This window comes from Danio rerio, chromosome 24 (assembly GCF_049306965.1).
Source record: "Danio rerio strain Tuebingen ecotype United States chromosome 24, GRCz12tu, whole genome shotgun sequence".
NCBI classification, from domain to species: Eukaryota; Metazoa; Chordata; class Actinopteri; order Cypriniformes; family Danionidae; genus Danio; species Danio rerio.
This window is the reverse complement of record NC_133199.1, coordinates 44925995-44940000: the sequence shown is the minus strand read 5'-3', so window position 1 is coordinate 44940000 and position 14006 is coordinate 44925995. Positions and strand designations below refer to the sequence as shown.

General features: G+C 40.3%; 1 protein-coding gene across 3 annotated transcripts in view; it reads left to right on the top strand.

The window, feature by feature from the left end:
* The window catches only part of exog (exo/endonuclease G), a 17354-nt gene extending 5773 nt beyond the window's left edge, over positions 1-11581 (top strand). Inside the window, exons 5-7 of one of the 3 annotated variants that reach the window (XR_012399600.1) lie at positions 683-797; positions 7971-8994; positions 9071-9500. Coding sequence is in view for 2 of the 3 variants with exons in the window: in XM_073941244.1 (XP_073797345.1) it covers positions 683-797; positions 7971-8120; positions 10970-11263 (559 nt within the window). In the remaining variant the exon portion in view is untranslated. Of the gene's footprint in view, positions 1-682; positions 798-7970; positions 8995-9070; positions 9501-10969 lie in introns of those variants that run through there. The other 2 variants (XM_073941244.1, XM_073941245.1) reach the window with 2 other exon arrangements.
* Positions 11582-14006: the final 2425 nt, after the last annotated feature.

Here is a 14006-nt window from a genome sequence, read left to right as displayed (position 1 = left end):
TTGTGTGTTTCTTTGCGTGTGTGTTTTTTGTGGTTTGCATTTGTCTTTGCTTGTAGGGTTTTTGTGTATTTGTGTGTGTTTGTTTGTGTGTGTTTGTGTGTGTGTGTGTGTGTGTGTGTGTGTGTGTGTGTGTGTGTGTGTGTATTTGTTTGTTTGTGTGTGTGTGTTTGTTTGTTTGTCTTTGCTTGTTAGTGTTTGTGTGTGTGTTTATCTATGTTTGTTTGTGTGAGTGTTCATGTGGTTTCCTTTTCACATGTTTTTCTCTGTGTGTGTGTGTGTGTGTGTGTGTGTGTGTATTTGTTTGTTTGTGTGTGTGTGTTTGTTTGTTTGTCTTTGCTTGTTAGTGTTTGTGTGTGTGTTTATCTATGTTTGTTTGTGTGAGTGTTCATGTGGTTTCCTTTTCACATGTTTTTCTCTGTGTGTGTGTGTGTGTGTGTGTGTGTGTGTATTTGTTTGTTTGTGTGTGTGTGTTTGTTTGTTTGTCTTTGCTTGTTAGTGTTTGTGTGTGTGTTTATCTATGTTTGTTTGTGTGAGTGTTCATGTGGTTTCCTTTTCACATGTTTTTCTCTGTGTGTGTGTGTGTGTGTGTGTGTGTGTGTGTGTGTGTGTGTGTGTGTGTGTGTGTGTGTGTGTGTGTGTGTGTGTGCGCGTGTGTGTGTGCGCGTGTGTGTGTGTGTGTTAGGCTGGAGATGTACTGTCGAGAGCTTACAGAGAGGTTTTCGGATGTCTGGGTTGTTTCTGGGCCGCTGATGAAGCCGCAAATTACAGACGACGGCAAGAAAACCGTCAGCTATCAGGTCACAAACACACACACACAGACACACAGACACACACACACACACACACACACACACACACACACACACACTACTTTTTAATGTCATATTTCAGGAATATCAACAAAATCTTGCTGTTTTAAATGTAATTACTATACAGCTTCATTGTAGTTCTGTTATAAATAATGTATTTAATAAATAACTATATTAACTTATATAATACTCATTCATTCATTTTCTTGTCGGCTTATTCCCTTTATTAATCTGGGGTTGCCACAGCGGAATGAACCCCCAACTTATCCAGCACATGTTTTTTTCAGCGGATGCCCTTCTAGCTGCAACCCATCTGTGGGAAACATCTACACAAATACACTCATGCACTTATATAATTAAATTATTATATAGTTAAAACTATTTATATAATAATAATAATAATAATAATAATGTATTCTTATTGTAATTAATAATAATTCAAATAATTATTATTCTGAGTAAAAATACAAATAATACCACTAATAATTATACATATTATTAATTTAATGATTTTATTATGATAAATACATTACAATTATTACTATTTTTTTATTATATAATTAATCATTGTAATGACAGAACTTAACTCCCAAAACAAAACATTATTAAAAAAATTTACCTTTATAAGCTTTATAATTTAAGATGTTTTATATCATTATAGTATTGATCATTTTTCAATATCAAATGATAATTTTTATTTTTCAATAATGATAATTTTTCAAAATCTAAGCGTTTAGCCCTGTATAAGTCTAAAATTTCACTCATAATGATCTTAAAAAGGCTTTTAAAACTCTTATATTTGACTTGGTAGCAGCCTGAGGTTGTGTTGGTGTTTGTCGTCCAGCAGGTGGCGCTGCTGCTCTTCATTTCTGTCAACATTCTCTATAATCGCTGCACTCACTCACAAACACGCTGAGCACTGCTAAATGTTATTTTATTTATTATGTAAGTTGTAAATTATGTAAATTATGACAGTTAAACAAGAGTAAAAGAGAAAATGACACCAATATATAGAAGAGCACAATTGAATAACCAAAATAGACAGACCACAGCATAAATATTATGATCTGTAGGTCTGTGCTGAAAGTTGAGCTTGACAACATGGTGTATTAAGTAAAACACATAATGATCATAAGATAAAGAAAAGAAATATGTAAAAGAGAGAGAAAAGGATGAATATATTAAAGTGAATGCGCTAGGCTTATTATCTTATTATATTAATAACGGAACATTATTAACTCACCTGTGTAAAATTAAAAGTTTTGCTTTTACCATGATGACTGTACATTATATTTTGCTAATATACAGTATATATGTATATACAGTTGAAGTTAGAATTATTAGTCCCCCTGAATTATTAGCACCCCTGTTTATTTTTTTTCCCCAATTTCTGTTTAATGGAGGGAACTCTGTTTCAGCACATTTCTAAGCATAATAGTTTTAAAAACTTATTACTAATAACTGATTTATTTTCTCTTTGTCGTGATGACAGCAAATATTATTTTACTTGATATTTTTCAAGACACTTTTATACAGCTTATGGTGACATTTAAAGGCTTCACTAGGGTAATTAGGGTAACTAGACAGGTTAGTGTAATCAGGCAAGTTATTGTATAGTGATGGTTTGTTCTGTAGATTTAAAAAAAAAAAGAGCTTAAATGGGCTAATAATATTGTCCCAAAAATGGGTTTTAAATAATTAAAAACTGCTTTTATTCTAGCCGAAATAAAACAAATAAGACTTTCTCCATAAGAAAAAATATTATCAGACACACTGTGAACATTTCCTTGCTCTGTTAAACATCATTTGGGAAATATTTAAAAGAGAAAAAAAAAAACAAAAGGGGCGAATAATTCTGACTTCAACTGTATATACACACACACACACACACACACACATATATATATATATATATATATATACACACACACACATATATACACACATATATACATATATACACTCACCCTATACCATTCTGGGTGTGTTTGCGAGTTCGAATATGAGAAAGCCCCTCCTCTTAAAGGTTCAGGACACCCTCGAGTACTTTTTTTTTTTTTTTTTTTTTTTTTTTTTTTGAGATGTTAACAGATTTGTGTGTGTTAAACTTCAGTTAAGATGACATTAGTCTCTGTCAGCTTTAATTGTGGGGGAAACTGTGTCATTTGCAGCTTTTGTCTGCGAATTTCATCTTCCGGGTTTAAAATGATTTTTGGGGCGGATCAAAATGACGTAGCGCAGTACTGCAAGTGGAGTGATGATGCGTCGGTTGCTCATTATTATTCATACCGGAGATTTCTTATCCTATGAGAAGAAGAACCTGCTTGTTAATTATTCATGAGAGCACATACTTTTTTGAAGGCAAGGCAGACCTGCCAAGCTGGAAGACCCAATAACTGAGTGAGACTGCGTCTGCGCACAGCACGGGTCGTATGTGTTTGTTTCTGTGATCCACAGGGTTTGTTGCATGTTTTTCCCCGTGATGCTGTCAGGGCCGATGCAGCAAGCCTTTGTGTCGGGCAGAGGTGGCGTTAACCGAATATTTTCCGTCATTGACTGATTTTTTTTCTGCAGTGACGGAAAAATCTGAAGTTGATTCATTATGCTGAGAGGGATCGATTGTAATTTGTTGCTAACTGTAATTCCCACTCCTGTCCAGCTGATGGCGATTGTCCTTGTTTTGTCTCCTCTTGTCACCGCTGTGTAGTTGCAAAAACAGACAAACCTGCCAACACTCCAACACAATCTCGTTTTTCCCGTATTTCAGACCCATCTCCCGCCCATCTCCCGTATCGTTCTATCTCCCGGGAAACTCCCGGAATTCCACCACCTCCCCCCGCTCTTCAGCTTTTTGGTACAGTCCCCCCCCATGCGCACCGAAAACAACGCGCAACCGTCTCCATACCTGCTCCGCGCCTTTCAGTTCGCGCTCACCACACCTTCCCCTCCCGCTCTTCACTAGCTGAAGTGGCGCTAGTAATCCCGGTCTCCAGTGTGGCAGCAGAACGCGGCTTCAGCCTCCAGAACAAAATTAAACAATCAGGAGAAGTCGACTTTCCGAGGCAAAGACACAGAATTTAATGACAACTGCCTCTGCATCAGTCTCCCTTGATGCGCTTGACCCAGTTCAGGACGACGCAGGAGGAGGATATGAGTTAATGCAGATATGATTTATTGTTCATTTGTCAAATAAATAAATGAATAATTTAGCCTTTATGCTCGTCGTGCAAGTTCATTATTAAAATATGAATGAAAAAAGTGAATAGAAAATATGCAAATTAATTGACGGTCATTAATAGGTTATGATGGAGTTTTTACAACCCTCTCTGCCAAAATGACGGACAATGAGAAAGTCTAACGCGACCTCTGGTGTCGGGAGAGCTGTATGAGAATTGGAGAATGGCGGGCTTTGTCTTTTATCAGTTGAGTTTGTTACCATTCAGACACACCGCCTATATCCGTGCTGCTGTGTTCACCTATGATTAAAATCCTCCAGATGACCGGCAGGGCTAATAGTTGGAATAGTAGGGAAAGAGACCTGCTGTGCTGCCATACACCATGTCTGCATTCAGACCCGGGGATTGAGGAGGAGAGCAGTCCTCCTCATTAATAGTGTTTATATAAACATGAATATCTTCATAATGAAAGAGCACATTGTTGTTGTGTGTATATGAAGTTAGTAGAAACATGTAGCAGGACATTACATTACTGTTCATTTCTTTGCGTTTTAACTTTGTAAACTATATAGTCATGTGACTCCTCACGGTTTGTGTCTCATTTTGTGAGCCGACTGATGATGTTGTTTGCTCTCCTCTTTCTCCCCTGCTCTGCTGGCCACGCCCACTCCTCCCTCTGCTGCCAGCTCCATCATGGAGCATGATTAGAAAACATTCTGAGCAGGTCCGGATTGGCCAGTAGGGAGTGGGCCGGTCCGGTGTTCCCAGCTCCTTGCACTCTCAGCAGTCACACTTTCATTTATTTCTTTATTTCACCATCGCCTCACTCCTTTTCTTCATTATTTCGCCGCAGCTCCGCTCTTTTTATATATTTTCTCGCAGCCCCGTGAGCAAAATGCAGCCTGCAGGTTAATGATGATTAACTATCATTCGACCCAAACAGCGACATCTTAGTCAATATAAGAATTTGAATAATTAATATAGATGAATATTACACCTGCTCACTGAAGATCAGGTGATTCACTAGTGTTATGAAGCGCACAGTTTTGCTGCGTGTATGTTCTTTCTGTCTCTTTCTCTCTCTCTCTCTCTGTACCGGCCCTGTCATTTCTAAGGTACTGCCTACTTATTGGCTGACAGGACTGCCAATCCTAATCAACTGTGTGACGACGACTTCTCTCTCTGCCAATCGCGTTTGTTGCAGAGCCCTTTAAAACTTAAGCGGCAACAGAGAGAGATCAGCTGTTGTTGTTTTGGCGTGTTGTGTTTGGTGGTGTCCGTGTCCGTGTGCGTTGTCGCTGTTACTGATGTGTACTTTGAGTAAGATCTACTGATGTTGACTTTGAGTGAGATTTGTTTGAGAGTTCTGGCGAGTGTTTGTGCATCTCTAGCCCGCTACTGCTCCATTCAAAAACCTTCTGTGACTTGACAAGGGAGATCTGGAACAACATAGTAAGTCACGTGATATACTTATTTGCACGCAGGATTATTGACGTATAGACACACTAGTTAGCGAAGTGCGCTAATTTTCAGGGTTCAACGCTAAGGATTTTTTCTACTGGCCCAATCGGACCAGTGGTTCAGATTTTTACTTGCCCTGCCAATATTTTCACTGGCCCCACCAAAAAAAGTTAATTTCTTAGCCACAAATAAAAAAAAATGTGCCAAAATGTTTATATATATAGAATTTAAATATTTCAAAATTTTTAATAAATGTGTAATGAGCAAAATTCAAAGTGTTTTGAAACAAAACATGGCTAAAGACCTGCCAAACTGATGGCAAACTGTACAAAAGATCACTTATTTTTTTTTAGTCGTGGTGTACCCTCGTATATGTCTGCTTCCAAGATGTTAGAAACAAATGTTTTCCTTTAGCATCATCATTTGATGTCATCGCCATGTTGCTGTCTCTTCACTACTAATAATGTGCTCACAACATCCAATCAGATAAGAAGAACCGAGAAGGTAGCATTTGAAGGCTTGAAAATACAAACTGTTTCTCAATTCTAAAACTTTATTTGCACGCAATTGACAAATAGTCACAGGCAAATTAAACTTTAGTAACAAGAAGCAGTGGCCCGATCGGGCCAGTAACTATCCTGTCTACTGTCCCGAGCATCTCACACGCTGGCCCCGGGCCATTGGGCAGTCCTTATTGTTGAGCCCTGATTTAGTATTTTTATTTATTAGTTAGAGTAAGTTCAGGGCGCTTTGCGCTGAAGACTTTTCTTTTCATATTGTTGTTTTCTTATTTAGTGGATTGTGGAGGAGATTAAGGGAATGTTTTTGTTATGTTTATTTCTTTGATTTGCATGCGCAAGCTTCAGTTCCCTCTCTTGTTTGTCTTGGTTCTTTTCAACTTTATCTTGTTGTTTGTAAATAATGTGGGAGCAATAATCTTTTGCGGTGCTAATTTGTTGTTTGGTGTTTTCTCTAGCCATTCTTCATCATCAGTTTATACTTTGGTCATCTTTATGTTACTCCTTTTAATACCCTAGACATATTGCCATCAAGGATCGTAACAACTACATTAATAAATCTGACATAACTTGATCAGAAATCTAAAAAGGGGAGAAAAAGATCAAGCAATCAATACCAGCAGATAACCAACCCAAGCTCATTCTGGAAACGTAGCCCGCGGACGTTTCTGGAGACCGCGATTTACGTGGCCGGAGGTACGTAAGGCCGCGTTTGGTTTTTTTCGAGCGAACGCTGCAGGGCGGTGTGGCGCCGCTCCGCCCCTCCTCTTCGCGCTCGCCGGCCGACGGCTCGCCTCCGAGTGGAGGGCTTTCCCGACGCAATCAGTTTGTCCGCCTAGCTCACAGCGGTGTGTCGGCGGAGCAGAGGCCCCGGAGGAGGAGGAGGAGCCGGAGCCGGCCGCGGTGGACGATGACCGGGATCGAGTCCGGGGAACGGCAGGTTCCGGAAATCAGGTAAGACGAAAAACGGAATCCGGAAAATAAGGGCGAGAACGCGGTGGGATCCGAAAACGTGGTCGAAATCGAAGACGAGGGCTTTTTTTTTTTTTTTTCGATCCGGCGGCTTTTCACGCGAGAACGGCGCGGGCGTGAACGCCGCGCGCTCCCGAGAGGCGCCTGCCCGAGACGAGAAAAAGCGCGCACAGCGGCCTCTCGCGGATCCGCGAAAACAAAAAAACGCTCGAATACGAACCTCCCGGGACGTAAATCTCGGTCCGCAGAAACGTCCGCGGGGCTACGTTTCCACAATGAGCCCGGGTTGCAGATAACAGTGCAATACTTATTCTTTATCGCAAACGTATCAGCTTGAGGGCACTATCGTGGTCTAGTGGTCAGCACGTTGCATTGACACTGTTGACCCAAGTTCGAACGTAAATTCATTCATTCATTCATTTTCTTTTTGGCTTAGTCCCTTTATTAATCCGGGGTCGCCACAGCAGAATGAACCGCCAACTTATCCAGCAAGTTTTTATGCAGCGGATGCCCTTCCAGCCGCAACCCATCTCTGGGAAACATCCACACACACACACACACACACTCATACACTACGGACAATTTAGCCTACCCAATTCACCTGTACCGCATGTCTTTGAAACCCACATGAACGCAGGGAGAACATGCAAACTCCACACAGAAACACCAACTGAGCCTAGGATCGAACCAGCGACCTTCTTGCTGTGAGGCGAACGTGCTACCCACTGCGTCACCTCCTGAGTAAATTGTTATATATATTTTTTCATTTTTAGTGTTAAGACATATGTCCTATATATGTCTTTATATATAATATATATGTTAAGACATGATAGTGTCATTACAAAATGACGTTATTTTAGTATAGTCAGTCGTGAACTGAGGTGGGCCGGTCTACGGCTTGAAACTCCAGCGCTGAAAAGGAGTCCCACTCCAGCCCTGATTCTGAGGTAGACTTAAACAGAAGGAGGGGGGTTTCTTTAAAGGCACAGGTCACCATAACTGAAGATGTGCTCTTGTCTTGTGTTCTCCTGCAGCTGATTGGTAAAGATGAGGTTGCGGTTCCCACTCATCTCTATAAGGTGATTCTGGCTCAGAAAGACCCGTCCTCTGATGCTTTGGCTGTGGGTGCGTTCGTGGTCCCCAACGCCCCCATCGGCTTCCAGCACCAGCTGCAGGAGTTCCAGGTCTGTAGACTTATCAAGTCAAACTCTTTATTATATATGTTTTACATATTGCTGCCATATATGTCTACTAAATCTGCGCGCGCCGTGAGGTTTTTGCAGTGAAAACAATGAAAATGTATGCGCCACAGTGAACTCCAACCGGACTCTCGTCTCCTCCACCGGCTGTGGGAAAAGCCATTAGAATGACACAGATCACTGCATATACATGCCAGAGTCCCGCAGAGAGAAAGTGATGGACAGGTGGTCATCTGTGTGTAACTTTATTTATTCATGGTTTGGTTATGGGTAGGACCACACGGAATCTGCGGACGTTTTTTGCTATTTCTGCAGAGAATTTTGGTAAAAATCTGCGGATTTCTGCGGAATTATTTTGGGAGTATCCAGCGGAGTATCATAACTTACACTTTAATATATTAAATAAAAAGTAATAAACTACTGAATAAAAACTAAATAAATTCAGATTTACACATTTACTCAAGTAAATAAACAGAATTTATATGGGCAAAAATCTGCGAAATTCTGCGGAATTCTGCGCGCGCAGATTCCTTGTGGGCCTAGTTATGGATAAAGCAGAGACCATGTGGGTCAGGTAGTGAAAACGGTAGGCTACTATTAATGAATTCGTTATCAATTTGTAACGAACAAACGTTACATGCTTTAATTGTTGTTTTAGTTTCTTGTGATGCGAGAAGCACTGGTTGCAATATTACTACAGGCCACTAGGTTGCACTAGAGGGGAGTGAGAACTGGATATATTCCAGCTCACCACAGAGCAAGTGAGTCGTGTTTGGTAGAGGGAACCACATGGTGAACTGAGGCTACCGACCCACTTCGGCTCCGATTGTTTTGAGAACATGATTGTTGCTGCTCAAATGTGAGTATTGAATACGTTTTAAGTTTGAAAGTATTTTCAATGGTTGGTTGTGATTTGCCCTATGTTCATTTCTTAGGTAGACAGGACCTGTTGTCCTAGAGATGTTCAGATGAGGTGTTTGTTGGTGCTTTCAATGGACTGCAATGATTTGGTTTCAACGTTCTTTATGCTTCTCATTGGCAAATGAACTATATGTGTACACGTAGAATGACGGTCAGCGACTCTTAAATTCCTCCATACTACCGTTTTCCCGGTGTGAGGAAGTGGATCTTATTGCATCGCACTCAAATCCATCTACCCAACATTCACCCAACCATCTATATCATTTACACAGACTGTTTACATTCAATGACTGCTTGGTTTTGGATATTGATTACTTTTGTTTGTGTGGACTAAATACTGTACACACATGTAGAGAAATTAAACAAGAAGGAAAAAGGGAAAAACAGACTTGTGAAGTTTATTTTAATTTCAGTATGTGTGAAATAAAAATTCTGTGAACTCCCTCAGTGTAACATCTTGCATGCATAGAGGTGGTGTTACAAATTAATTGGTATTTAACAACCCCCCCCCCACCCCCCGCCTACGACAAAGATGGCATCATCCATCGCGATGTTTCACATTAGACATCGTACGATGCCAAATTGGTCAACATCGCCCAACCCTACTTCATATAGCCGTATATGTGGCTATTACACAATCATAATGCACTGTGATATAGCCTGGGTCGTTAGCTTGTTGCATTGTTTTGTTTTCTCACTACAATCGATGTGCTCAGTCGAGTAGAGACCAGCTTATTCAGGCGATGTTGGACCGATTGATTTGGTGCACGATTGCTGGATTCACATATGCCAAACAAACCACACTAACCGCGGGGAATCGAGACAGATTCCGAAACAAACGTCTACGCATGAAAGCGTCTACGCTAAGAGTGCGTTCACACCTGTGAACCGATTCAGTTGTTCCGAAACAGAGATTACAATTGTTACATTGTTGCTCTTTGCTCTTGGAGCGGTTCACTTTCTCATTGCAAAGTTTCTAAGCGGAACAAATAGCTAAAACAAGTCACGTGTGAGTAAACTCTCCTCACATTGGTCAGAGTGTCAGGGTTTATTTTGCAGAGCTGTCAGGAGAGGTGGTGGTTTGGTGGTGATTGACAGGGTGAGCGCGCGACGTGTCTGAGGAGAGATGCGGTGGGGAGGGGTGGGAAGGGTGCGACGATGCCTATTTGAGGACCGGGAGGGAGACGCGAGGTTACCGGGAGATCATCACTCGTTTGCGGGCATCTGGAGACTCTTGAAACTTCCCGCCATACTCATAATTCTCTCTTCATATAGCCGTAAACCTATTACATATCCATAAAACACTGTGATATAACCACGCTCGGATCGGATCGCTTTCTCACTGCAATCGAACCGCTCCAGGGTTCGTTTCAATCGAGCCGAGACCACCTCATTCAAGCGATCTCAGAGTGATTACTTTGGCGCGGAACAGAGCGCGATTACCCTGTTCACATATGCCAAACGAACCGCGCTAACTGGGCAAACGAGACACGTTCTGAAATAAAAGTGTAGGTGTGAAAGCACTCTAAGATTGTGTTTCCCCAGGGCCAACTGCCCGGGGCCAGCGTGCAGTTCTTATTGTCACGCCCTGCATTGTATAACAGTGGTTTGATCTGGAGACAATCCAACACTAATATTGCTGAAGGGGAGAATAATATTGACCTCAAAATAGCTTTAAAACTATTAAAAACTGCTTTTACTCTAGCCAAAATAAAACAAATAAGACTTTCTCCAGAAGAACCAATATTAGAGGAAACACTGTGAACAGTTCCTGAATCTGTTCAGCATCATTTAGGAATTTGAGAAAGAATAAATGTTTGACAGGAGTGCAAATGATTGTGACTTGAGCTGTACGTTATCCCTAACACACTGAAGGACTGAGTCTGATGGTGATGATGTGTGTGTGTGTGCAGGTGAGTGTGTGTGATCTGGAGCGCGAGTCTGGCCTGGTGTTTTTCCCAGCGCTGCAGAAACAGCAGCTCTCAGACCTGTGCACCGTGGACTCCTGTCAGCTCATGGACTTCAGACGCTTCAGTCTGTACATCAGCAGCCGGAAGATGCAGAGCGCCAACAGCGTCTACAGGCTGGAGAAGATCCTGGCGGAGCTGCAGGAGGCCGGAATCGCACCTGACGAACACCTGAAGCAGATCTACCAGCAGAGGAGGACAGAGCTGGAGAGACGGCAGGACACTAACACACACACATGATGGAGTCTAGCTCGCTTTTATTTTGGAAATAGTTTTAAATTAGAAACAGAACACAATTCATTAAATAAATAAGTACTTGGAAATCTTGGACACCGTATATTTATATTAATTTTGTTATTTTTTACTGTTATTGTTACATTAATACTACCTTAAAGTCACCAAGTCTGATTAGCAGCGGCAGTTTCTGTGCATTTAAAAGCAAGTGTGGGGGTTCATTTTTTTATCAGAGTTGTTGACATGAAGAGTCGGTCTCTTGTGATTTTGCATTTATTCTTATGATGTTTTTCAATAAAAGGCGTTTCGCTGTCATTAGCGGTTGATTTGGGGTGTGTGCGTGTTTATTAAAGTCACGTTTTAATCTAATGAGTTTTCCTGGAGCTCTGATGTTGATGGACATTCAGATGTGGAGCTCTGGGTTGAGACTTATCACTGATATCTGTGGGATACAGCGTACAGATACAGCCTGTGATGATGAAGAGGATGCTTATGAGGATGATGATGATTATGATGATGAAGATGGTGATCATTAAGATGATGAAGATGATGGTGTTGATGAAGATTACGGTGATGAAGATGATGATAAAGATTACAATGGTGTTGATGATGATGATGATGATGATGGTGTTGAAGATTACGATGATGAAGATGATGATGAAGATGATGGTGCTGATGAAGATTACGGTGATGAAGATAATGATGGTGTCAATGAATATTACGGTGATGAAGATGATGATGGTGTTGATGAAGATGATGGTGTTGGTGAAGATTATGATGATGAAGATGATGGTGATGATGAAGATTACGGTGATGAAGATAGTGATGATGGTATCAATGAATATTACGGTGATGAAGATGATGATGATGATGGTGTTGATGAAGATGATGGTGTTGGTGAAGATTATGAAGATGATGGTGTTGATGAAGATTACGATGATGAAGATGATGGTGTTGATGAAGATTACGATGATGAAGATTACGATGATGAAGATGATGTTGTTGAAGATTATGATGATGAAGATGATGAAGATTACGATGATGAAGATGATGGTGTTGAAGATTACGATGATGAAGATGATGGTGTTGTTGAAGATTACGATAATGAAGATGATGGTGTTGTTGAAGATTACGATGATGAAGATGATGGTGTTGATGAAGATTACGATGATGAAGATGATGGTGTTGATGATTATGATGATGAAGATGATGGTGTTGATGAAGATTACGATGATGAAGATGATGGTGTTGATGAAGATTACGATGATGAAGATGATGGTGTTGATGATTATGATGATGAAGATGATGGTGTTGATGAAGATTACGATGGTGAAGATGATGGTGTTGATGAAGATTACGATGATGGTGAAGATGATGGTGTTGATGAAGATTACGATGTTGATGAAGATTACGATGATGAAGATGATGGTGTTGATGAAGATTACGATGATGATGAAGATGATGGTGTTGATGAAGATTACGATGATGAAGATGATGGTGTTGATGATTATGATGATGAAGATGATGGTGTTGATGAAGATTACGATGATGAAGATGATGATGGAGATGATGGTGCTGATGAAGATTACGGTGATGAAGATAATGATGATGGTGTCAATGAATATTACGGTGATGAAGATGATGATGATGATGGTGTTGATGAAGATGATGGTGTTGGTGAAGATTACGATGATGAAGATGATGGTGATGATGAAGATTACGATGATGAAGATGATGGTGTTGAAGATTACGATGATGAAGATGATGGTGTTGATTATGATGATGAAGATGATCGTGTTGATGAAGATTACGATGATGAAGATGATGGTGAAGATGATGGTGTTGATGAAGATTACGATGTTGATGAAGATTACGATGATAAAGATGATGGTTTTGTTGAAGATTACGATGATGAAGATGATGGTGTTGATGAAGATTATGATGCTGAAGATGATGGTGTTGATGAAGATTACGATGATGAAGATGATGGTGTTGATGAAGATTACTATGATAAAGATGATGGTGTTGATGAAGATTATGATGATGAAGATGATGGTGAAGATGATGGTGTTGATGAAGATTATGATGATGATGATGAAGATTATAATGGTGTTGATGATTACGAGGATGGTTATGAAGATGAGGATCGTTATGATGAAGGTTATAAGGATGTTGATGATGATGATGAGGATGGTTATGAAAATGTTGATGAAGATTATGATAAAGATGATGATGATGAAGATTATAATGGTGTTGATGATTATGATGATGATGATTATGAACATGTTGATCGTTATGATGAAGATTATAATAGTGTTGATGATTCTGATGATGAGGATGATTATGGAGATGATGATTGTTATGATGAAGATTATAATGTTGTTGATGAAGATGAGGAGGATGTTTATGAAGATGATGATGATTATGATTGATGATTTTGAAGGTGATGATGATGATGATGAAGATGGCGCTGCTGATTATAATAAAGATTATGATGATGATTAAGATGAAGATGCTGACAATAATTCTGCTGCTGATGATGAAGATTATGATGATAACGTAGATGATGCTGCTGATGATAATGAAGATTATGAGGATGATGATGCTGATAATGATTATGAAAATTTTGATGAAGATAGCGATGATAATAAAGATGAAGGTGATGATGATGTCAGCGGTCTCCGGCGTGAGTGATGTGCTGTGATGTGTATAGGGATGTGTGGCTCAGGGTCTCTGCTGTTGTCTGCTC